Raw genomic sequence first — 26596 nt, 5'->3', positions numbered from 1 at the left:
GCTCAAACTCAACAACCCTGAGATCCAAGAATGAGTTGCAGACTCCTCTGACTGAGCCAACCAGGCACCCCTGTACCAGTGTTTATTTAAAAAAAGTTTCCTGTTGAATAAATCTATATACCTTAATAACCGATTGGGTGACTTTTTAGGGTTTTTGAGCATAGTGTGTGACCAGCACTTTTCCCAGAAGGACTTGGGATGCCTGTGTCTTAGTGTAAAATCATTTGGACTCCTGAGAAAGAGCCCCTGTCTGTAACCCCAGATGAACACATTCTTGGGCTTTGTGTACTGCGTTCTAATAGGTTCCTATTATCAAAGCATTTTTTTCTGTAATACCCCTCTTCCAGTTAGATGATTATATGGGCTTATTCATAATCTGAAAAATATCACTAGTGCTTGTCTAATTTTTAGCCTTCTTTAGCTGGTTCTAGCTTCTGCTTAAGATCTGACTTCCTTAAATATTTATTCTTATAAGATGTTAACAAGTACAATATAACCCCCCTTTTTTATTTTATTTTTTAAAAGATTTAATTTATCTATTCATGAGAGACAGAGGCAGAAACATAGAGGGAGAAGCAGGCTCCCTGGGGAGCCTGATGTGGAACTCAATCCCAGGACCCTGGGCTCATGACCTGAGCTAAAGGCAGACACTCATCCACTGAGCCACCCAGGTGCCCCCCACCCCCTCTTTTTATTTTATACTCAACATTATTAGCCCATTTTGGCCTGATTCTTGAGTGATCCCAGTGCTATGTACATTGCCTATGGACAGAGGCTTTTATCAGCTCTCAAAGGTATACACTATTTCTTTGACTCACGTGTTTTTTTTTTTTTTTTTTTAAACCCTAGAGTGACTACCCTCTTGGAGTTACTAAAGAAATAGCCATTTGTACTGATAAAATAATGTTTTCTGATTTGAGAAGTCTACAGCTCAGGAAAACCATGGAAATAAAGGTATTTAATTTCTATAGACAGAGATCCAAAGAACTATAGACTGTTATTCCTTGTTTCCTGTTTTTAGTTTGAGTTTATAAGATAGCTACAGAATGTAACTGATGAAATTGATAGATTGCAAAAACTGTCTTGTAATACCTTTTTTAAATTATTAGAAAGTGTTAAGTTCACATTTGCTTGTGTTCTCCGTGAATTATTGCACCTTTCCATCTTTTGAAAGGGTACAGTTACTGAATTCAAACACCCAAGTGACTTTTACGTGCAGTTATATTCTTCAGAAGTTTTAGAATACATGAACCAACTATCTAGGAGCTTCAAGGAAACATATGCAAATATGACTCAGGAGGAAGATTACATTCCTGTTAAGGGGGAAGTTTGTGTTGCCAAGTACACTGTTGATCAGGTAACTGCTGATGAAATTAATTATTTAATACACTGTTTTAATTTACTTTGGTCATATAAACTTGACACCAGAGCTTTTAATAATGCATTTGACAGCTTAATAAGAGGCTATCTCATCCTCAGTCAGTAATCTAGGTCTGTTGGGTCACCTCCTGCCTGCCCTTGCCCCCTCCAGCTCTGTTTGTAGGCTCCCCTGCTGCCAGTTACAGACTGATGGTGAATCCTGGAGCTTGTGTTTATTTTTGTAGTGAGGCATTGTGTGTCATAGTATCTTCTGGGTTAGAATAACCCAGGGATAATTGTGCATATTAAAGTCTCCTAAATTGACAAATTTTGGGATTTCTTAGTCAGATTCTTAGAAAATCAACTTGACTATGTCAGAACAGAGCTGTAGCCTTTCCCTTGCATGTTCTGTAGATTGGCTGAGAGTTTGTAAGCCTAAGATTGTGAAATACTGTTTTGACGCGAGCACCTTATATTCCACTTTCAGACCTGGAACAGAGTAATAATACAAGAAATTGATATGCTACAGAAGAAGGCACAAGTCTTATATATTGATTATGGAAATGAAGAAATAATTCCAATAAACAGAATTCACCAACTAAACAGAAACATTGGTTTATTTCCTCCATGTGTGAGTCTTTCACTTTCTAAATGCCTAATAGTGTCCCCAAAGACCCCATTTTGATGGGCACAGTATTTGCCTGTTCTATTCTGTGATGGTTATTATGAAAAAGTACCTATTGGTATATTTTTCATCTTTTACTATGTAGATAAGTACTCAGTGGCTTTCTTGGCTCCATTTAATAAGCATTATTTAGTTAAATACTTTCTCAGATGAGAAACTTAGCATTTTTAGGGACATCTTTTAAAACAGTCATTTCTATGTTGATTACATTGTCTGGAAGCAACCTGAATTTATATGTATTTGAGGGATAATTATTATCCTTTTATGAGTTTCTCAAGCTTCAGGTCCCAAAAGGAAAAGCACTGTGGATAGAGTAGCACAAGAGACCGATACTTACACATAAGATTGTTCATTTGGTTAGTTCTTGAAGACTTCTAATTAATTTTCAGCATGAAATATATTTTCTTCACATTATTAATTAGTAAAAATCATTTTCAAACACTAATTTTTTAGTAATTCATGTAAAATCTTTCAGGCCATAAAGTGCTTTGTGGCCAGTGTTATCCCAGCAGAGGGGAATTGGAGCAATGAATGTGTCAAAACTATTAAATCGCTGTTAATGGAGCAGTATTGCTCTATAAAGATTGTCGACATCTTGAAAGAAGAAGTGGTTACCTTTGCTGTGGATGTTATGCTGCCAAGTTCAGGTAAGATCAAAATCTTTCTTTTTCACATGGAGCATTTAATATGTTTAGTCTTTACCCATTAATGCAGAGAAAAAATAGAAACATGAAGTGAGGCCAAGTAAGCTCCACTCGGAAGTCATTCAGGTTGTGATGAAAGTATGGCTTTAGCCCTGCTCCTGCGGTTGTTCAGAGACCCGGCACAGGTTCATGGAGCTGGATGGGTTAAGAGGCTAGGTGCAGACTTAGTGTGGGGATGACTGTGCTAACCTTTTGATATTGACATTATGGTCACTTTTCCTGACTTCTACCCATTTATGGAGAAAAACTCAATAATTTATGTATATGTCCATGGTTTCACCACAAAGTGCATTTTTCCTGAAGAAATTTTACAGAACTGCATTTGGTTAGTATTGAGCCCCAAGTGCCTAGTATTTAAGTGTGAGATAGAAACGCCTTGGAATCCTACTCTTCTGTTCCAGCTTTCTGTATGTTTGAAAAGTGACTTCTGACCGTATGCTTATAATCGCTTCTCAGTTTCCAAAGTATTAATCTTTTGCTTTTAGAGACCCCACATCACTTGGTGACTTGCTAGAAAATTCAGTTAAGCCATTTGTGAAATTAAGTATAAAATCTATTTTCTTTCTTTGTATGTTTTGTGTTAGGACTCTGGCTTCTGGATGCTGTTTCAAGGAACTTGAAGTTTATGTCATGCTGGCTACCCCTTGTTTCAGCCAGACTTTATGTCTGAGAAAAGTAGTCTTGGTTTAACACTAAATTTATTTTTTCTCCTAAATGGTGGCCATATTCATGCCAGTGAGGTGGTAACTAAATCTTTCATGTTACCTAGAATTTGAGGTGAAATATTTTTTATAAAATTTCCTGCCACATGACAATTGGAATTTTGACTCAATTTTTAAGTTTGAACATTAGTAAACTGTATTTTGCACACAGAAGCTGAATTGAGAAATAAGCCAGTATATTAATAGCTATAGTCTCTAGATCAGATGATTGTGATTCATTTGTTTCATGTTTATGCCTTTCTTCTAATACTTGGTATAATATCAATTATGACACATTTTCTTAATCATTTTTAGGAAAACTCTTAGATGATGTGCTCATAGAAATGGGATATGGCTTGAAACCCAAGGCACAAAATTCTAAGAAGCAAAGTGCAGATCCAAGTGAGTATACAGATTAATATTGAACAGTATAGTGACTGCAGGTACTAAAGAATATCTTCTCTACTGAACAAAAAAAAAAAAAAAGGCAGAGCTATCACACTGTCAGATTTAATGGAAATGAAATCCATTCTTTGATACTTTTTCATTTAGTGGTACATTATGTCTAATCTTAGTCTTTCCTGCCTGTTTTCCTTCCCTGTCTTCCATGTTCATCTTGACATTATCAGAAATCTCTAAAGTAGTAAGTATCGTGACATTCTGGGTTAAATTTTTCCTTCTTTTTTGGGTATGCCAGCAGTAATAATAGGGGTATAACATTCTATTCTGGTAAGATGGTGTTTCTTCTTAAAGTTTTTACTTCTCATGTGTGGTTTTTCATTTAGTATAATGAGAATCAAGAAGGTTTGTTTTTTTGGTTTTGTTTTTAAAGTTCTGTTTATTTGACAGAGAGAGTACATGTGCACATGAGCAGGGGGGAGCAGCAGAGGGAGAAGCAGACTCCACGCTGAGCAGGGAGCCAGCCATGGGGCTCCATCCCAGGACCCTGGGATCATGACCTGAGCTAAAAGCAGCCGCTTAACCGAATGAGCCAATCAGGCACCCCCCAAGAAGTTTTGCTACCAACATTTCATTTTCTCATTGCCCAGTTTTATGTGTTACTGTAGTGTTTTTTTCTTTACTTTGTTCCTTTTGCCAGTTACTTTGGATGTGAACATACCTCATCGTCTCTTGCTTATTCATCCCGAGGTGATTGCCAGGTTAATGGTGCTGTGATTAGATGCATCCTTTTATTATTTTTTAAAAGATTTTTAAAATTATTCATGAGAGACAGAGGCAGAGACACAGGGAGAAGATGCAGGATCCATTCAGGGAGCCTGACGTGGGACTGAATCCCAGGTCTCCAGGATCACATCCTGGGCTGAAGGCGGCGCTAAACCACTGAGCCACTGGTGCTGCCCAGATGCATCCTTTTACATAAAAAAGGTTGATTCATCTTTAAATCTACCTTATTCCTACCTCTTGTCCTTTGCTTTGTCTGATTGGTTGACAAGTCTTTATTGGTTCTTCTTCCTGAATATCTTTTGTATAAGACTTTTCTGTTTTAAAATACTTGTTTTCTTACTGTTTTTCTAGTTGAGGAATCCTTACCATTTATGGATAATTGCAAGAACCTTCTGACTTAACCTTTTGTCTCCTGTCTGTATTCTTACAGTACTACATACATGATATCCCCCAAAACACAAATCTTGGTATGACAGCTCTCCTGAAAAGCTTTCAGTAATTCTTTGCCATTTGGAGAATACCAAATACTTGTCTGATAGTAGTCATAGTTGAAACCATAAATGATGTCATCTTAGGGTGAGTGTGGAGAGAGGGGGGAAAAAGGGAGATAAATCTGGGGCATACAACATCAAGTGAGAAGCCATGATGGGAGAGGTGGACAAAGGATGGGGAAGAAGTTGCCAGAGCAACAGGAGGGTGAGTACTTCTAGGAGTCAGTCATCAGTAATAGTAGCAAGTGTTGCAGAGGTATCTCGTGGAAGGAACAAAAATCTTCTGGGCAGCATTTACTGCACTGAGGGACTGTGGAGGTGCCTTCATGGCGGTTATTCTGTGGTCAGTGCAGACATAGAAGAGATTATAATAAAATGGTATGAGGAGGAAGTTCATGCAGAGTACAGTGGGAGCACCTGGGACAGGCACCTAACCTGGGTTTGGAGAGAAGCCTTTTAAGGTGACACCACACTGAGCAGGAAATGATGAAGTTGCTGGGGGATTGGGAGTGTGTTCTGGGAAGGAAGAGTAGCTTATAGTATGGAAGGAGCCTGATTGGGCCTGAAAAACTCCACATGTTGATTAATGAAACCAAAATGCCTTGTTTTTGTTTTCTGTTAAGATGACCTTGAGGATGTTGGAAAAATGACAGCTGAAAACAAAATTGTTGTAGACAGAAGTGATCTAATCCCAAAAGTGTTAACTTTGAATGTAGGCGATGAGTTCTGTGGTGTGGTTGCCCACATTCAGACTCCAGAAGACTTTTTTTGTCAACAGCTACAGAGTGGACGTAAGTAAAGTTTCTTGTTTTGTGCTATCAGTATAGCCTTATATACTTCAAGAGAGTGAAAAAGTGAAAGGGAAGTTAACTTACAGATTTGTATTTATTTTAAGATGTGATCTATATCTGCAGATAAGCTCGCTGAACTTCAGGCATCCCTTAGTGAGTACTGTGGTCAAGTGTCTCCACGCTCAGATTTTTATCCAACCATTGGTGATATCTGTTGTGCACGATTCTCAGGTAACGGAAGAGTATTACTGAATTTTTTTAAACTTATAATGAAGTAAAAAGAAATGAAACAATCTTCAGTTTGAGTTGGATGGCTGCATTCGAAGTCTGAGTATTAAAGTGCACCAATCATATTTTTAAATATGTACAGTGAAACAATTAAATTTCTGTAATGAAAGAAGGCCTGTAAATGCTGGAGGAGTTGGTAAAGGAAGTTGCTATTGTTTCATTAGCACTTTAGTTTTTGTGGACTTTTGCAGATAATTCCATTTATATCAGTATATAAACATGTAATCTTCCAAGGTTATGTGTTCGCCAGTTTTCTTGGGACTAGCAAGAGGGCCTGGAAGCATGGAGCTGTCATGGCACAGCTATGATGACTGGGTTCATTTTTTCTCTGCTGAAGGGAAAGAAGTCATTGGCCTCACAGAGGGGAGATACAAGAAGGGGAGACACAAATGTGCCTCCATTAAATTGATTGCCTGGTCAGTGGAGTCTAGTTGACTCCTACTGCCAGGTATTCTAAAATTAGCCCTGCTTGATGCTTAGCAAATTGTTCCTGTATTGATTAGGCATCATTGTGGATTCATTCACAAGATCTGGACATGCTCTCTGTCCTAAGGAGTTAAGTGTCTGTGGGGAAGACAAAGCATGTTGTAAGGCATGACTGCCAAGGACGTGAGTGGTCTAGTAAGATAAGCATAAAGGTGAGATTTTAGGAGTTGAAGGCTTGTGAGAAGCACAAGTAGCAATGTTGACCAAGCATATGTTGTTCTATAAAGCTTAATATTCTGTTAAAGTAAGACCTACAGAAGACTATGTCTAGATTTGAGAGGTAAAGTTTTTGTTTGTATCTGCACTGAAAAATCATCTGAGATGGAGTATCTCCTTTTTTCAGAGGATGATCAGTGGTACCGTGCCTCTGTTTTAGCTTATGCTTCTGAACAATCTGTACTGGTTGGATATGTAGATTATGGAAACTTTGAAATCCTTAGTTTGACGAGACTTTGTCCCATAACTCCAAAACTGTTGGAATTGCCAATGCAAGCTATAAAGTGTGTGCTGGCAGGTAAGATGTTTTTGTGGCCCCATATTCTTAAAATATTAAAACCTAAAGTAAGAGCATTAGAATTGAGATTAAACTACCCAGAAAATAAAAGAATGTGTTTAGATATAACTTCTCTTAATGCAAAAATAATCCTTAATAGAACATTTCAAATACACAGGACTATTTTGCTCTCTCTAATAAATAAGTTTAATGTATCTGTGGTTATGAAGTTATTTTCTGCTATTCGTAGAGTCTGCATTATTGATAAATATCATAGAAGCTGACTCATTACATAAAGTAGGACAAAACCTTATTAAAACAGTATGAACATTATGAACATATGTTTAGGATTATTTTGTTTTGAGATTTTTATTTATTCATGAGAGACACAGAGTCAGGGACATAGGCAGAGGGAGGAGCAGGCTCTCTTCAGGGAGCCTGATATAAGTCTCAACCCTGGGAACTCTGGAATCACAACCTGAGCTGAAGGCCACTCAGGTGTCCCTGCTTAGTATTATTGTATATAAAATTTATCCCACCAGGAGCCAGAGCTTTTTTTCCATGTTAATAAATTGACTTCTATAACCTTCATTCAGATATATCAAAATTAAAGTACTTTCTGATTATCAGAAGGATATTTCCAAGGCTTTGCTACTAGCAGTGACTTTTTTTTTTTTTAAGATTTTATTTATTTCAGAGAACAAGGAAGAGGGAGCAAGCATGAGTGGATGGGGCGGGGTTGTTGGTGGCACAGAGGGAGATGCAGACTCCCTGCTGAGCGGGGAGCCCGACGTGGATCCCTATTCCAGGACCCTGGGGTCATGACCTGAGCCAAAGGCAGACACTTCACTGACTGAGCCACCCAAGCGTCCCATAGCAGTGTTCTTTTAACTACATTTTGCAACCTGTCCAAGATCCTTTCGTTAGGATTGGCTGCAAAATGTCGTTCTACAAAATTCCTCCTTAGGTGAAATGGAGGTGTCTGTGGATATGTTTCTTTTCATGTTTCTGATATATATTATGATTGTTCTCCAAAAAGGGTAGAACTAGTTTACACATCTACCAGAAAGGTAGCAAGCATGGCACCCGTTCCTTCATGTGTTTGTACACCAAATAGATACACCTCTTTGTTGTTTCATGTTGGCAGTTTTGGGAGGTTAAAACTAAATCATTTCAATTACTTTATTACTGTGAGGCTGAACGTTTTTTTCCTGAGTTACTTGTATTCTTATGAAAAGACTAGGCATAACCTTGGGTTATTGATTTGCAAGTGCCTTTGCAATAAGTGCTGCAGATGTTTTTTATGTCATTGTAAGGACCAGTATTTCTTCCTGGACCGTTTGATATTTTTGTTTATAACTTTCTAAACTTCTTGGGATATAATCTATATACCTATGATTCTCAGTCTTAGGTATATACAATTCAGTAATTTTTAGTAAATTTACTGAATTGTATAGACATTACCCTGATGAAATTTCTTGTGCCAGGTGGTAGTTAATCCTAGCACCCCAGGAAATCACTCATCTATTGTCTTCGAGATTTGCTTTTCTGGACATTTTATATCGATGGAATTATGGTTTGTTTACATAGAAGTACAACAGTTTTCTATAGGCTTTTTCTTTGTAATGTTGCCTTCATTTTAATTAGAAAATCCTTCTGCTCAGGTGGGACTTTTTGGTTTTGGTGTTTGTCAAATTCCTTAGGTTTAACTTTTTGGAAACTAGGATCTAAATTTCTAAATGCCTGTTATAAGAAGGATTTTAATATTCTTTTAAAAATTCCTTGCTAGGTGTAAAGCCATCATTAGGAATTTGGACTCCAGAAGCTATTTGTCTGATGAAAAAAATTGTGCAGAACAAAATAATCATGGTGAGAGTGGCAGACAAGCTGGAAAACAGCTCCCTGGTGGAGCTCGTAGATAAATCTGTGACGCCTCACGTCAGCATTGCTCAGGCTCTTAAAGATGCTGGCTTTGCTGTTGGGGAGACAGGGATGTTGGCAGAAAAACCCAGTGTCATGAAAGAAGCCAACGGTAAGTAAAATGTCTACTCGATGATGTGCTGGAGTTCAGATGGTTTTGTGTATGTGCGGATGCTCGCACTCTCAGAAAGAATGGATGTTGTGTCTTTTTGAATCAAGCCTTCATTTAAATACATTATGAGTATGTTGGAAAACTGAAAAAAGCAAAACAACTGTGGGTCACTACAGCTGAAGGATCAGTCAGAAATGTGAATTTGAAATTCAGTGAGGTGTAGTTATGGCTAACTGTAATACCAATGAACTTTCCTGTAAAGTCACTAAAAAAAAGTCACTGGAAATTCAGTTCTTCAAAAGCAGATTCCTCACCAGCCCCATCTCTTATCCTCACTTTGACCCTATTTTGCATAAGTTCATTTATTTTCACAGATCCCTTGGGTGTAGAAGAAAAACTAAATCCATTGGAGTGGACATGGGTTGAACTTGCTGTTGACCAAACAGTAGATGTTGTGGTCTGTATGATGTACAGTCCTGGAGAATTTTATTGCCATGTACTTCAAGAGGATGGTAAGTGGACTCCTCTCATTTATTTTTTTCTTACAAATACAGTGGTATAGCTTCTAACTGAAGAGGAGTTTACTGAATAATAGAAGTACTGTCTTTTCAAGAAGGGTCAAGTGGGTATTTCTACTTCCAAGAAAGATTTGGTTATACTTAATTGCTTTTTATTCCATTTTAAGCCATTATTTCTATTTTCAAAAATCTCTTAATAATCAGGGCAGCCCAGGTGGCTCAGTGGTTTAGCGCCGCCTTCAGCCCAGGGTGTGATCCTGGAGACCCAGGATTGAGTCCCACATCAGGTTCCCTGTATGGAGCCCGCTTCTCCCTCTGCCTGTGTCTCTGCCTCTCTCTCTCTCTCTGTTTCTCATGAATAAATAAATAAAAATCTTTTAAAAAAATCTCTTAGTAATCAAATCAGTTTGGATTCCACAGAATGTGTTTTAAATTCTTTATTTTTTTTAACTCATGAGAGACCCAGAGAGAAGGGCAGAGACATAGGCAGAGGGAGAAGCAGGTTCCCTATGGAGAACCTGATGTGGGATTCAATTTCAGGACCCTGGGATCACACCCTGAGCCAAAGGCAGATGCTCAACCACTGAGCCACCCAGGTGTCCCTTAAATTCATTTTTGAAAATTAAATATAATGGTTGATTTTATTAAAGCATAACGTTCATCTATATAAGTGCACGTTGTGATAATGTGTTATTACTACACTAAGGCAAAACCCTGAATAACCAATATCTTGGTCAAGAAGTGAAGCATTACCAGTAATCCAGAAGTTTCAAACCTCCGTGTGCCTCTTTTGATGACTACACCTTCACTTTAAAAAGTTAATGCTTGGGATCCCTGGGTGGCCCAGCGGTTTGGCGCCTGCCTTTGGCCCAGGGCGTGATCCTGGAGACCCGGGATCGAGTCCCACATCGGGCTCTCGGTGCATGGAGCCTGCTTCTCCCTCTGCCTATGTCTCTGCCTCTCTCTCTCTCTCTCTCTCTCTCTGTGACTATCCTAAATTAAAAAAAAAAAAAAAGTTAATGCTCTCCTGCCTTCTAATAGCATAGTTTTTCCTGGTTTTGAACTTTACATAAATGTAATCATACAATACGTACTCCTGTGTGCCTTGTCATCTTTTTTCACATTGTTTGTGAGGTCATTTCTTCATTTTTACATGTAGCAGTATCCTGTTTCTTGTCACATTGACTGTATTGCAAATTTGTTTCTTTTATAAAGTTAGACGTGGGTTATTTCTAGTTCTGAGCTATAAAATTATATTGGTATAAACATTTCCATGCAAATTTGGTGCATGTGTATATGTGTTTCTTTTGAATATATACCCAGGAATGAAATTACTGGCCATATCCTAAAGGGCATATATATTTTCAGCTTTGACCAATGAATGCTAAAAAGTTTCCATGGTGATTATGACAGTTGTCAGTTTGAGAGTTTTAGCTGCTCCACATTCTCACACTTGTATTTTCCTTCTTTTTTTTTTGAGGTATTCTGATAGGCATTATTAATTTTAACATTTCTAAACCTTGATTTTCTTCTCTGTCACTTGGGGACTTTAAACTAGGTGCCTACGTCCCTATCTGGTTCCCAGTTTGTGAGATTGTCATTCCTCCTTTTGGAATCATCTGGTAGATAGGCCACGATTTCATATAAAATTAAAAATTTTTGAAGTTTTTATTTTCATAGGTGATTATACAAGCATATTGTACGAAATTCAAAAATTAAAAAGAGTATATAGTGGGAAGTAAGTTTCTCAGTCCCTCTCTCAATTTTCTAAATATCTTTTTAGTAGTCTATGAGGGCAGCCCGGGTGGCTCAGCAGTTAGTGCCGCCTTCAGTGTGATCCTGGAGACCCGGGGTCAACTCCCACATCAGGCTCCCTCTTTGGAGGGAGCTTCTCCCTCTGTCTGTGTCTCTGCCTCTTTCTCTCCGTGTCTGTCATGAATGAATAAATAAATTTTTTTAAAAATCTATGCAAAAAGAAAAAAGAAGGGTAGTCTACATATGCTTGTGTGAATGTATGTATCCCTGTTTGCTTAAATGGTAAAATACTGTAAATGACTTATGCACTTTCATTCTCCACTAGGTCTTGGACTGAGAGGCAAATTTACATAGTTTTTTCTTTTCTTTTTTTTTTTTAAAGATTAATTTTTAAATTTATTTTAAGAAAGAGTGTGTGAGCCAGGTGAGGGGCAGAGGGAGAAGAAGAGGGAGAGAAGCATTCTCTGAGCTGAACAGGGAGCCAGAAGGGTGGGGGGGAGGATCTGTCTTAAGACCCTGAGATAATGACCTGAGCTGAAATCAAGAATTGGATGCTTAACTGACTGAGCCACCTAGGCACCCTTCAGCATTTTAAAGCTCTCCAGCTTCTGGCTGGTGTGTTTGAGTGATTCACCTTCCATTTCCCTACTTTGCCAAACTGCTCCCTCCGAGTAAGTTTTGACTGCTTAATTGTATACTTTACCTCAGAGCCATTTCTTCCTTCTGGAGTACCCTCTCCTTGTCTCTCCTATTTCCTATAAAAGCTTAGCACACATAAGTCAGCCCTCTAAATTTCCTTAGCAGACATCTGTGCGTCCACATAGTAATTATGTGTCCTCCTTCAGGACAGCTTGTATGTCACATTCTGTACAGGCTTGTGTGCATGCTCTGATAGGCTGGTAATAGTGCCATAGTAGGGGGTTACCAAGAGCATGAACTAATAATGACTTATTTTCCCAGTTAACTTTTTAATAAGGAAAAGAGAAAAGCATCTCGTCTATACTTAATAGTTGTTTGGGAATGTACCTGAGACTGTATGATCAAAACATTTCCTAACTTTAAAGGAAAATCTGTATTCTGCATGCTTTTTAAATATTGAATGTGATATGTGTATTGTTTTCAGCCTTAAGGAAACTCAATGATTTGAACAAGTCATTAGCAGAATATTGCCAGCAGAAGGTGCCCAGTGATTTTAAGGCAGAAATAGGGAGACCATGTTGTGCTTCTTTTGCAGGTAAGTTGCAGTTGAAACAGTCTTGATTTTGATAGAAATTTCTGTTTCCTGACATTGAGCTCTTATTTTTAATGCGTATTTTCCTCCTTATATTTAAGCAAATATTTCTCACAATCAAGACTAAATGGATGCTTAGAATACCATGTTTTGTCTTCTCTTTGTAACAAATGAAATTTTATTACCTCAGCTCTGTTAAATTTTGTTAAATGCTTTTCTTTCAAAATTTCTGATATTAAAGTTAGGTAACAGGGAACCTGTTCACTGCAGGTTCATTGTTTCTTCTGGTCACCCCATGCATGTTTAGTGTGAAAGTGTATTTTATTAAACACTTTAATTTCACTATATGAGTTTTTGTGTTATTTTACTAAAACCAGTAAAAAAAAAAATTTGTCCTTAGTTACGAGAGTATTATAAGGCGTCCAGATGACAGATATGTTCAAGGTTATGAAGTCTTCCATTCACTTTCATGTTCTTAATTATTGGATGAGTGATAAATGAAATATTTAATTTATATCTGATGTTAAAGTTGTGGTGCTGTAAAAATTTTGGATGTATTCTAAAAATGGATTTTGAGAACTCACCTGGGGATTTCTGAATGAAAAATAAAGTCATCATCTGGAGAAGAGAGCAAATTTATTTGGTTACTTTAGACACAAGTTTTTTGTTGTTGTTGAAGATTGAAAGTTCAAATGTTAATAGAAGGGAAATAATGTTCCATGTTACAAACTTTGTGTTAAATATAGGTGATGGTAATTGGTATCGTGCTTTAGTCAAGGAAATCTTAGCAGATGGAAACATTAAAGTCCATTTTGTGGATTATGGGAACATGGAAGAAGTTACTGCAGATGAACTCCAAATGATCCCATCCAAATTTTTAAAACTTCCATTTCAAGGGATACGGTGCTGGTTAGTAGGTATGGTGCAGAATAAGAAACTTTCTCAACTGTTTTCTAATTCTTAGAGTATATGCACTTTTAAGTATTAACATTTATAATTTTACATTTGAATTAGAAGATCCTGCTTCATATAACATTTAGAAATGTATTTTTGAAGGTATTTGCTGAAATGTTCAGTATTGATGTTAAAGTAGGGAAGCAGCTACTTTTCTGTGCTTGAGAGTAAAAACCAGTGTGTTTTCTTGCAGGCATTTTGCAAGACTTAAGAGTTTCAAATATTCCTTTTTGTTTCCACATTTTTACTCATAACAATTTATTCCCAAAGACATGATCTTGGAATTTCAAAGTTTACCTACAAGGAAATTCATTATACTTCTGTTAATAATAGCAAAACCACCTAAAAAGCCAATTACAGAGGATTGGTTAGATGATGATCCATATAATTGACAATAGTAACACCTATTTCAGTTGATTGTTGTGAGGGCTAAATGAATGCTTAGAAACAATTTTTCTGGCATGCAGAGTTTGATTTTAATTGTTTCCTCTTATCACCCAGAAATTAAAGGGATGTTAACCAAGTATTATTAATGTAAAGAATTGTTCATGAGGTACATGAAGCATGCAAGTTACAAAAGAGATACAGGACAGCATTATAATTATAAGGACAGGCTCTGGAACCTACTCTCCTACCTACTGTGAGAATCTTAGCAAGTGATTCAAAGTCTCTGGTGCATCTGTTTTCTCATCTGTTTCTATCCTCTTCCTCAAAGAGTCATTAAGAATAGAAGAGATAAAAATATAAAGCACTTAACGCTACCTGGCATTATATCCATAATAGCTGTTATTATTGCAAAGGTTTCTTTGCATATGCACATGAAAATTATGGAATATTTGATAACAAAATGTTAATAGTGCTTATGTCTGGAAGCATAGATGCTTTTTATCTTTCCTTTTGCATGTTTTCTTTCTACTTAACTAAATATGTTTCAGATCATTTTTAATTACCATGTTTTATGTCTGTGCTTAAGATGTGGCCTCCATGTTAAAAAAAAAAAAAAAAAAATGTGGCCTCCGGACAAGCAGCATCAACTTGAGAACTTAAACTGCAGATTCTTAGTTCCCAACCAAGATCCACTAAATTGGAAATTCTAGAATATGGCCCTGAAATCTGTTTTAATGAGCCCTGTAGGTAATCCAGATGCACACTCAAGTTTGAGGATTACTATTATAAAAATAAGGGGATAAACCAAAATTATCAGAAAAATAATTTTTGGTTGTTTAACATTTTGAAATCATTAGAAAACTGTCCAGAGAAGTGAAAATGTATGGCTGATGTCTTCTACCAGAATAATTAGTAACTCATCATTGTCTGTGTAACAGAGTACAGTGATGGCTTTTAACCATATTTTTGCCTATTGGAAAAATGCCAGGTAAAGATACACTAGTGGGGAAAGTAAGGGAAGTTTCTGAGCCTCCTAAAACTCCAGTTAGTATGTTTACCAATGTGTTATATGTAACTCAGGCATGAAAGGTGTAGAAATGTAATTGAACATTGAAAAAAGATAATCAAAATGCCTGGCCCAAACTGGTCAAGGCCAGTTCCAGACGCTGTTGAAGCAAAAATGCAGCTTGGGCACAGAATTCTTTTTAATGTTATTCTTATTTGCCAGATATACAGCCTAGAAACAAGCATTGGACTGAAGAAGCCATAGCAAGATTTCAGATGTGCGTTGCAGGGATAAAACTCCAAGCCCGAGTGGTTGAAATCACTGGACAGGGATTGGGAATCAAGCTCACTGATCTCTCCACTTCTTACCCCAGAATAATTAATGATGTTCTGATTGATGAATATCTGGTTTTAAGAACTAGCTCACCACGTAAAGACATGACAAATAATAGATCTGTGGGTAAATATAATCTTCAAGTTGATGTCATGGGGCTTCAAGGTAACATTTAAACCATTGATTTGTTATTTAAATTTATGTTATCCTTTGCTTTTGGAGGCTACAAAACTTTTTCTATCCAAGTGATGCAGTTTTTCCGTAGGAATACGTGCTTGTGGAAGTAGGTTAATAATAGGTTATTAAAATTAGTATTTATTTGGGTGGCTGAGTGGTACAGTCGGTTGAGCGTTTGACTCTTGTTTTCAGCTCTGGCTGGGAGGGATCTCCGGGCCTGGACATTAAGTCCTACATTGGGCTCTGTGCTCAGCATGGAGTCTCCTCCTCTGCTCCTCCTGCACATGCACATTCTCTCTCAAATTAATGTCTTTAAAAAAATAGTATTTATTGAAACATGGCTTTATTAAACACTGTAATTATTTATCAGATAATCTTGCATCATACAATTATATAGCCCCTAAAGTGAATCATTTATAAGAGTTAAATTAAATATACTTACAGAAATGGAAATATACTACATTAAATATACTTTAGAAATGGAGTGTGGTAGGTCAAAAATTCTCATTCTAGGTTGGACTTTTTTTTTAAATTTTTTTTTTAAATTTATTTATGATAGAGAGGGGGGTGCAGAGACACAGGCAGAGGGAGAAGCAGGCTCCATGTACCGGAACCCGACGTGGGATTCGATCCCGGGTCTCCAGGATCGTGCCCTGGGCCAAAGGCAGGTGCTAAACCGCTGCGCCACCCAGGGATCCTGGTTGGACTTTTTTTTTTTTAACAGAATCCCTCAAATTGAATAGATTGTTTTTGTGAAAATACAGATTGTCATTTTAGAGATTTGTGAACGTTATTAGTTGATGAATAAATTAAGTGATTAAATATATAACTGGGAGAGAAAAACAACTTTGATCTGTTTTATACAAGATCTGTTTTGTATGTTTTCAGCCGTCTCTTTAGCTGAGCAGTGGAGGACGATAGAATTGCCAGTTAATAAAACTGTACAAGCAAGCATATTAGAAATTGTAAGCCCACATTTATTTTATGCTCTACCAAGTGAGATGCCAGGTAAGAAACCAAAATTTGAGACACATTTATGCTCATCTTTTTAACTGTATAATAAAATGCTTATCTGAACCCTTTAGGAAGTGATAGAGAAGGGAAGGCTAGTGATTTTTGTTTTGTGCAGTGTTTTAAGGAAAAATTGGCCATTATAACATTTCAGGCATATTTAGTTATACAAACACAAATGAGAGCATGAAGGGAAATGCTTTTGCATTTAGCACCTACCCAACACAGTCAAATCTACAGCTTTTTATAAGGAAATGGTGTCCTTAACCACTGTATAATTTATTTTTAAAAAATATACCACCACAAAAATAGATACTATCTATGTTGAATTGCATTTACAAAGCTAACCTTCTATGACCTTTTAAAAAAATTTTGGTATATTGAAAATACTTTGTAATCAGTCTATAATCAGTGTTTTTATAGCTTAGAAACTTAGAGAAATGTTTTATACTGGACCTACTCCTTAGTAAAGTAGCATATAAATGTTTTCTTTCTTGTTTCGTGAAAGTTTATAATTAAGAAATCTCTTCAATATATTTGAGTTTATCCTAGTAGTGTCAGAAGGAGAGTTAATGCAAGGTGGATGATGGCTATTCAACATAATTGCAGGTACTTGAAGGCTGAGAAAGTGAATCTTTGTTTCAAATGGTCAAACCACAAATTGTGATGCCAACAAGTGCTCTTAAATCTATCTCTGGGATCCAAATAATCATCTTTAATTTGTGTAGTGGAAAGCAGGGACTTAGGGTTATTGAATCCTGATGAATTGGAAATATTTCATTTTATCTTATTAACTGTAACATACCGAAATGAAAAGTATACCGAAAAATTGTCAAAGGATGACTTAATAAGTTTCTGTAGTATGAACACATTGGTACAACCACCCTGATCTAGAAGTTAGCTGTCCAGAGGCTTCCTTCCTACTCCCTCCCAGTATTACATCCCTTTTGTATAAGGTAAGCACTATTGGTTTTATATATTCTTAAAATATAAATGTAAACAGATTTTGTTTTTTAGTGATTCAATTTGACATTCTTTTTATATACTGTCTAAACAGCACTGCAAATTTCTTCACAAAAGATCGCCTTCTTATGTTTCAGGAGATCAGGAAAGATTGAATATATTGACAGCTGAATTGTTAGAATATTGCAATACTCAGAAAAGCCAATTGTCTTACAGACCCAAAATTGGAGATGTGTGCTGTGCCAAATACACAAGTAAGGTTCTTTTAGGTAAAATATTAAAGAGGAATTATTTGGTTCTCTTTTAGATGAAATTTTGTGTATTTTGTTAGATTAACAGCAAGATTGTAGGTTTGATTCATGTGTTGGGGTCATTTAGCTTCTCTGTTCTATAATTATAGATTATATTTAGGTAAGGATATAGGTAGATATTTACAAATCTATCAGTATTTCTAGATAATTAGCTTTAGATAACTCTATATGGTGGACTGATAATATATGTGGAGGAATTGCAAATAATTTATAGAACTTTATGAATTTGCTAAAAGAATGAGTGCCTTAGACTTGTTAAATCAGGTATGCTTTAGCCATTATCCTGTTGTTTAATATTTCATATTAAAAGTTAACAAATATGTTTTAGGAATAAAAATAATACTTAGAGTAAAAATTCTTGGACAGAAATTTGAGGAATTCCTGAGTCAAAGGATGTAAATTGTTTTGTAAATTTCAGAAGCATATTGGTCTGTAGGCATCTTAAGGAAATGTCCATATGTACCAAAAGTTTGTGAGTGGGCCCATGTCATCTTTCTCTTGCCAGCAATGGATTTAAAATGCTTTTGATCTGTTGCCCACATGGAATTCATTTAAAAAATCTTTAAATTTAGATACACAGTTAAATGTATTTTTAGTTTTGCTTTTCTTTTGTATGATACCTGGATCTATACTTTCCCTCCCTTTCTTCCTGATAGAAATGTGTCGCAATTTTTGGTTAGATGAGTATTTACAATTACTTTATTGGAATTGCATAAACACTATTCACAGCCTAGCTACATAGTATACCATGACCTATGAGATTCATGGTTACGTATCTCTTTTGCAGCCTTTGTTGTTATTAGTGTTTTGTATATTCTCACTGATTATCTCCAGTTCTCTGCATTGGTATAAATTCTCCTATTGAGGGCAGCCCAGGTGGCTCAGTGGTTTAGCGCTGCCTTGAACCCAGGGCCTGATCCTGGAGACCCGGGATTGAGTCCCATGTCGGGCTCCCTCCATGGAACTTGCTTCTCTCTCTCTCTCTCTCTCTCTCTCTCTCTCTCTCATTAATAAATAAATAAAATTATTTAAAAAATAAATTCTCCTAGTGAACACTTCATGTACTTTGTCAGCTTTTATTACATTGCTAGTGCTTGCAGCCTTCTAACCTCCTATCTAGACTGCTTGTTCTCCAGACTTGAGTGATCACCCTGGAAGTTTTCCTTCATCATCATATTGGGGTTGTTTCAACACCACTCCCTTGTGTTTAGATTTCTCTCCCATCCCACCATGTTGGCTCCGTTTCTCCCTTCCTCGTGTCACCTTGTTTTCTGAAATCCTTACTTTGGATTTATTATAATATTTGGTTATATCCCATCCTCCAGAAGCTGAAAAAGGTACGTGTAAGATAAATTTTCTGTTATCTCCCCATGTACTTCCATGTTTGAAAAAATGTTGATTTTACCCTGATAGTTAATTAATAGCTTGCCTAGATACAGAATTCTAGATTGGAAATCATCTTTCCCTTAAAATTTTGAAAACATTGCTTTTGTTATTTTAAGATTTTTTATTTTTAAGTAATCTCTACACCCAGCATGGGGCTTGAAATCACAACCCCAAGATCCGGAGCCTCAAGCTCCACTAACTCAGCCAGCCATGTGTCCTGCTTTTATTGTTTTTTAGCTGTTGATGTTGCTGGTTAAGAGAGAGGTCATTTAGAGTCTCCAAACTTTGTATTTTATTTTCCCCTTTCTGGAACTGTTGGTAATCTCTTTATTACATGTTTTGAAATTCATAATGTGACTTGGTACTAGTTTTCACTATTGTGTTGGGCACTCATACTGGGTGGGCCCTTAAGTCTAGAAATTGATGAGCTTCGGTTTTGAGAAATTTTTCTGAAATTTTTTTTATTACCTTCTTTCATTTCCTATTCTGTTAGAAACTCCAGATAATCTTTTTTTTTTTTTTTAAGATTTATTTTGGAGAGAGAACAATGGGGAGGGAGTAGAGGGAGAGAGGGATAGAGAGAATCTCAAGCAGACCCCCTGCTGAGCATGGAGCCCACACAGGGCTCAATCTCAAGACCCTGAGATTGTGACCTGAGTTAAAAACCAAGAGTCAGATATTTGACTGAGCCACCCAGGTACCCCAAGGAACTCCAAATATTCTAATATTGGACTTGAAATTCTTCTGCTAAGTTTCCTGTTCTCTTTCAATTTTTTTGTTTTTTATAAGAGTTCCTTGATTCTATCTTCAGTTTATTATTTCACTTTTGATACCACATATCTAGTTTCAGTAGCTTTTTTGTTTCTTTTTTCAAATGTGTGTCTTTAATGCTGACTTGCTCTTATTTCAAGGATGAAAGGCGATTTTGTTAGCAGATTTTAGTATCATTCTTCTAATTGTCCCTGTCTTCTCCCTGTTTTCTTGAGTTCCTGTTTTGTTCTACTCTGTCACGTTGGAAGCTTTCTTCAAATGTCTGGTGATCCTTTGTTGTTGACTTGCAGTGGGGCACTTAAAAGTTAATTGGAAGCTTCTTTGTGGGCAGAGTTTGTACACTGCTGGCCTTCACTGTTGGGTCATGGAGCTGTGCCATTTCACTGAGGCTCCTGCTGTTGGTATCTTGAAGTGCATTTCACTTGGTGGAATCATTGTCTCCTGGTTGGTGTGCATAGCTTGCCCAACAGTGTTCTTGGTAAATTTCTTCCTCTTATTGAGTCTAGTAGTCTATCTGGTTCATCCTCTCTGGAGAAGAAACCTCTAGTCTTCTGCTCTTGAGTAGGAGCAGATGCCTGGAAATAGGGAGGACATTCTAAGCTTTATTAAAACACGTGAACATAAAACTGATCGTCCTCTTTAGCAGCTTTAAAAATAAGTATGTGTAAATGTGTTTTATAAACTATTCAGATGTCTTGAGAAGTAAGTTTGCTTTCTTTACTCAGCCCTCATTTTCAGCTCCATCCTCACTATTATCTTGGAATGCATTAATTATTAGGGCTTGGGATTCAGGATGCAAATGAAGATGCCTCTTTGCTTCCCCATAGCCAGCTTTGGTTGAACTCTGCTAAATCATTTCCATTCCTGCCATCTGCTTTCCAGCTTCCAATATTACATTGTCTTCTCTCTTGTCCTCTATATCCTTGTGGTTTTGTGCCATTTTCTTTTTAATCATGTAGTTATCTTTTTAGTAGCATCTGGAAAGAATGGAGGTGATGCTTGTGTTTCATCTGGACTCTAACCAGAAATGTTGGCATGAATTTCTCACTGATGTAAATGTAACTGTGAATAACCATCTTAAGGGAGGGGAAGAGGGTCATTGTATGTAACTTCTTACCTGAGCTTCCATCATATTTTCAGATGATGATTTCTGGTACCGTGCCATTGTTCTGGGGACATCAGATGCCGAAGTGAAAGTGCTCTATGCAGATTATGGAAACCTTGAAACTCTGCCTCTTTCCAGAGTGCAGCCAATTTCTATCAGCCACCTGGAGCTTCCTTTCCAAATTATTAAATGTTCACTTGAAGGTAGGCAGTCAAGTCACTTTCCGATTGGGATATCTGTGTGATTTTTCTTTTTTCTCCTCTGTTTTGTAGCCTCTGTCTGAATCAAATGGGCATTTCAGAAACTGCTCAGACTTCTGAATATCAAGCAGAGCTAACAAAAACAAACAAACAAACAAAAAGAAACCTATCTTTCATCCTTTATTTCATTGTCACAGAAATTACATTGGTAGCTCATTTGTTGTTCAGAGATTGTTTGGCCCCAGATTGCACAGCTAGAAGTGGCAAGGCCAGGGAGAAGTAGGCCATCTGAGCCTTATCCAAGAGCTTCTAGGCTCTGTCACGGTGCTCTCTTTGGAGACAGAGATAATACCACTTGGGACTACTTTACTGTGTACTCTATCTGCACATGTTTAGCTCTTTAGTTGGTGGTTGAATAAAGTGAATGAGTGTTAAAGTAGCTTTTTACTCTTACTCCTGATTTCATTACATAGTGGTCCTAGCAGATAAAAACTCGTTGCCTCTTAGTTTGCTTGGTTTTGACTCAGGGAGAGAGTTGGAACATATTATTGTTTGCTTCTCCCATTATAATGGACATAGGTCCATGGCAACAGACAGTTGTCTGCTTTATTCCCTCTAGACCTAGATTAGTGTTTGACAGGTAATAGGGATCAATGAGTATTTTTTGAGTGATTTTTTTTTTTAATGCAACAGCAGTAGTACATCAAAGCTTACCCAAGCCAGCTAAAGTGAGACTTTTGCTTATTATCTTTAGATGATATATGTAAATATTTATCTTTTTTAAAGGGGCTCGAAGATTAATATTTCAGGTTTTTTTTCCCAGGACTGATGGAATTGAATGGAAGCTGCTCTCAATTAGTAATGGAACTACTAAAAAATTTCATGTTGAATCAGAGTGTAATGCTTTCTGTAAAAGGAATTACCAAGAATGTCCATACAGTGTCAGTTGAGAAATTCTCTGGAAATGTTACTGTCAATCTAGCTGATAAGCTGGTGACATATGGTCTGGCAAAAAGCATCACATCTAAAAAACAAAGTACTTTAAGTACGTATATTTTTTCAAGTTTAATGACAAATATAAGTGTAATTAAGAACAGATGTAATCCATGTAGGTGACTTGGTTTATCCTTAGTCTCTGTGGTCATGTTTCTTTCATCCTTCCCCTTTGTAAGACTCATGCTGCCACCTCAGGGGACGCACTGGATAGAAGCAGGCCTCCCAGTCCAGATTTTCCTTAGCTTAGACTCAGCAGAGTTGAGTGATCCCATTGGAGATAGCATTGATTCTGAGAGTTTTAGAAATGTCTAGCATTCAGAATGACTTCCAACTACATTCGATCCTGACCAAAGTGAGAAGAGTTTGTATGTTTGCGATTGGATCTCATAGTTATCTCTTAAGATGATTATTTGGAAGGCTTGCCCTTGGCTGAAGAGATATCCCACATATGATAGGCAAAAGACCTAGAATTTTGGAGATGGGGACGTTACTTTGGTGAAACCCAGGGCTCAGTAGTAGAAAATAATAAAGCCCAAGGGAGAAGTTAATTAAGTCTTTTATAGTTAGAACCCATGCCTAAGGGGTAGAGCTGTGTATATTCAGACGACTCAGTTTTTTAATTCATTATGGTGTATATTCTTTAATAGTCTTTTGTACTTGCTTTTAGAAAAGACATGCAGGATGAATTGCTGTTGCACAGAGTTACAGAAACAAGTGGGTAGAATTTCCTTGAAGTGAAATTAATACTCATTACATTTTTAGAAATGAAATAATACTATTTTTTCTTCTTCCATAGGTTGAAAAACATGAACAGATTCTTCTCTTCCTCTTAAATAATCCAACAAATCAAAATAAATGTATTGAAATGAAAAAATTGTTAAAAAGTTAAGTAAGTTAAGTTTAATGTTTTCACCACTTCTGTAACCATCAACAGGACATCTCCAGGCATGTCAGGGTAGAATTGATGGTGTGAAACACATCATGCAGCGGTTCTTTATTTTGTGACCTAATGATCTGAGGTCTGGTTGTAATGTTTTTGCTGTCTTCTAGGTTTTGATACTCTTACTTTGGCACTGCTAATGGGATTGGGTCCAGGGCTGTTCAGGTTGCGGCCACTCACCTTACTGTTGTTTAATTCTGAATGCTCACATTACTGATAAACCTGGAGGGACTTGTAAACATTGTGAGATGAAGCTCTGCCTTAAATTCTGTGTATCTAGGTGTGGAATTAACTCTCACTTGTGCATACTGCTATAAAAATGTTTAGCACTTAAAAAAAGATTTATGTATTAGCATGGAAGTGGGATGGGGAGGGGGCAAAGGGAGACAGAAATTCTCCAGAAGATTTCCTACAGAGTTTAGCGCCGGACTTGGGGCTCAGTCTTAACAATCCTGAGATCATGACCTGAGCCAAAACCAAGAGTTGGACTCTTAACCCAGGCACCCCCTGTTTAGCACTTTTTGTGAAGCAGTTCTAAAGGGCCAAGAATAGAAAGGGGGCTGCACTGATAGTGTATTTCATTTCCAAACAAAACTTCTTCGCCTTTGGCCATGGTGATTCTGGTGCTTACAGGCAATAATTAGTGTGTTTTAAACAAAAGTTCCCCTGCTTTTGTACTGTTTGGGATGCTTTGTTCCAAGATAGCCCTCAGAAAGTACTTCGTGATCAGTTAGCCAATTAGAATTTCTGATTAAAATGAAATCATCCTTCCTGCCTTGTCTGACTGATAAAATTCCTGCCAAAAGCAAATGATCTTTTGATTTACTATGATTTAGTATGTGTATTCTTGTTGGCTGAAGCACAGCCTGTGTCAGCCCCTTTGAGTGGCTCTGCGGGTGGTAGTGCCTTCCAGGGGTGGGATAGCTCTCTAGCAGGGCCTGCTGTGAGCTGTCTTCTCGGTTCACTGTGGCAGTGCAGTTGTGTTGTTTCTAAGAAAGTGTAACTGAATTCTAAGTTGCGTGTCATTAATGCTAGAGCAGCAATTTTGAGCCTCCTCATGTATTTCCTTTACAAGTTTTGTGTTATTTCTAATAAACGCTGACCTATAGTTGCAGTTACAACCTTTAGTCCTTGTTAATACATGCAGTTTCAATACTGACTGCTGTCTTTGTGTACTTGAGTTTAAAATTTTAAATTTAAAAAAATAAAAAATAAGGTAGAATCTTAAATTTAATGATTACTTCATAGATGAAGGGATATACAGTGACACGAACTTCTAGAATTTAGTCCTAGTGCCAAATTATCATATTTTTTTTAATCTTTATCTTTTCCATAAGGGTTTTGAGAGTGCTAACACACAAGATGAAAGGTAGATTTTCTTTTGTTTCTATGAAGATTGTTTTTTTTTTTTTTTTTTTTAAGATTTTATTTATTTATTCATGATGGACACACAGAGAGGCAGGGACACAGGCAGAGGGAGAAGCAGGCTCCATTCCGAGAGCCCAACGCGGGTCTTGATCCTGGGACCCCAGGATCACACCCTGGGCCAAAGGCAGGCGCTGAACCACTGAGCCACCCAGGGAGCTCCCCAAAGATTGCTTTAAGGAAAAAAAAAAAAAAAAGCTGTTTTAAATAAAGCATAGTAGTTGAACTGACTTTTCCTTTACTGTGGGAATAAATATTATATCCACATCTGAATATAGTGAAACACTTTATATATTATCTTAAAAACGTTTGAACATCTAGTCACGTATTTAATCATCAGAGTACCCCTGAAAAGAAAGCACACCCCCTTGTACAGATGAGGCTGAGGCTCAGAGAGGTTGAACAGCTGCACAGGATGCACACACAGGGAACCAGGTCTTAGACCCCAAGCCGCTCTCTTTCCACTACAGTGTTCTTAGATCAGTTGTGGAGGGCAGGGTACCAGGGGGTTATATTACAAAAAATTACATACACGGTTGCTTAGGCATACTTGCTTCGTTGTGGTGAAAGTATAGTTGAACATTTACCCTTTTAAATTGTTCTTCCTAGACACAGAGAAAATAGATTTCAAATGGAAGTGTTTAGTTTTTTTCTGGAGAAATTTGTTAATAACTGTAAAATTGCCCCCCAAGTAGTATTGTGATGAGAAGAGAAAACTGGTATCTGTGGCTTAGACATGACAAATAAGTACTTCAATACACAAGTTAATAGAAAATTTTCTATCTGAAAGGGAGAGTACAGCTATGGTTTACATTGGTCAAGGGTAATACAAATGGCTGTAGTTAACACATAGCACGGCGCGGATTTCTTTAACCGTCAGACCTGACTTGAATGTATACTTTCAGTTAAAAGTGTTCGGTTTGTTTCTCCCTCTGCCTATGTCTCTGTGTCTCTCATGAATAAATAATATATAAAAAAAAACATAGTGATGGAGTTTCTATATAAGGCATAATGAGAGTTGATTTTTCTCTTTCAGAAGCAGTCTTTCTCAGAGATAAATATGTAGAAGAAAGGAGACAGCGAAGGTTAGACTTCCCGGCAGCACAGCATCTTATTTTTTTTTTTTTTTTTTTTGTTTATTGGGAATGTTGTCTCCTGTGCCTCTGTCTTTGTTTGCCTGCCATTCTTCTGTTAGGTTGGGTAGTTTTATTTTTCTCTCTGAGTTCTTCCTCCCAAATAAATCTTGCATGAAAGTTTCATACCATGTTTATGGGGATATCAAGAAGGGATACACAGGGACTTTCTACTGTATATATAAATTTTTAGGACTTAAAGGTATTGAAGAAAATACGGGCTTCATGTTACTAGAAGATAAATCTACTTGATGTGTAGGAGTTTTATTTTTTTGGATTTGTTTGTATGTTTGAAATACTTCATAATAAAATGTGCCCTGCTCTCCCTGTCATCATCTGCCTCTTCCACATAATAAATGTTCTTTGGCTTGTTGTTGCTTTAGTCCTGGCTCCTCTTTTCCTGTTCACTCTGTGAGGTCATCAGCTGCTTTCCCTCAACCCTGACTTGGATCTCTCTGCTTTTGGCCTTAGGGTACCAGTCTGTCCGTAGGCTCTTAACCACTCTGAGGGAAAGGAATTTGCTCTTTTCTGCTCCTGCTATCCACATCCTTCCAAATCAGCAGCCACTTAGACTTTTTTATTGTCAGTAGGATTTACATTTCCCAAAATATATGGTTAACAACTTAAGTTAAAAATAAGAGTACTTATTTTTCTTGAATCACATAAGGTAATCTCATGTGCAGAATTATGGACCAACTGACTTTCCTGCTAGCCTGTAAGTTTCTGTTTGGAAATTTTTCCATGATTTAAGTATCAGACTCCAACAAACCTAAGATGTT

The 26596-nt window shown here is 37.1% G+C and overlaps 1 protein-coding gene across 8 annotated transcripts in view; it reads left to right on the top strand.

Annotated features, from left to right (window-relative positions):
• The window catches only part of TDRD1 (tudor domain containing 1), a 53343-nt gene extending 27153 nt beyond the window's left edge, over positions 1–26190 (top strand). For 5 of the 8 annotated variants that reach the window (XM_077877551.1, XM_077877549.1, XM_077877553.1 and 2 more), the window contains 20 exons: positions 850–954; positions 1175–1357; positions 1847–1990; positions 2520–2691; positions 3765–3851; positions 5749–5916; positions 6040–6147; positions 7034–7204; positions 8973–9215; positions 9590–9727; positions 12612–12722; positions 13466–13636; positions 15289–15564; positions 16465–16584; positions 17688–17804; positions 21159–21326; positions 22147–22368; positions 22987–23033; positions 23116–23203; positions 25721–26190. In XM_077877551.1, the coding sequence (XP_077733677.1) occupies positions 850–954; positions 1175–1357; positions 1847–1990; positions 2520–2691; positions 3765–3851; positions 5749–5916; positions 6040–6147; positions 7034–7204; positions 8973–9215; positions 9590–9727; positions 12612–12722; positions 13466–13636; positions 15289–15564; positions 16465–16584; positions 17688–17804; positions 21159–21326; positions 22147–22368; positions 22987–23033; positions 23116–23203; positions 25721–25935 (3054 nt within the window). In that variant the 3' untranslated portion in view covers positions 25936–26190. Of the gene's footprint in view, positions 1–849; positions 955–1174; positions 1358–1846; positions 1991–2519; positions 2692–3764; positions 3852–5748; positions 5917–6039; positions 6148–7033; positions 7205–8972; positions 9216–9589; positions 9728–12611; positions 12723–13465; positions 13637–15288; positions 15565–16464; positions 16585–17687; positions 17805–21158; positions 21327–22146; positions 22369–22986; positions 23034–23115; positions 23209–25720 lie in introns of all 8 variants that reach the window. The other 3 variants (XM_077877552.1, XM_077877555.1, XM_077877556.1) reach the window with 3 other exon arrangements.
• Positions 26191–26596: the final 406 nt, after the last annotated feature.

Source organism: Canis aureus, chromosome 29 (genome assembly GCF_053574225.1).
Source record: "Canis aureus isolate CA01 chromosome 29, VMU_Caureus_v.1.0, whole genome shotgun sequence".
NCBI lineage: Eukaryota > Metazoa > Chordata > Mammalia > Carnivora > Canidae > Canis > Canis aureus.
This window is presented reverse-complemented; position numbering and strand designations above follow the sequence as displayed.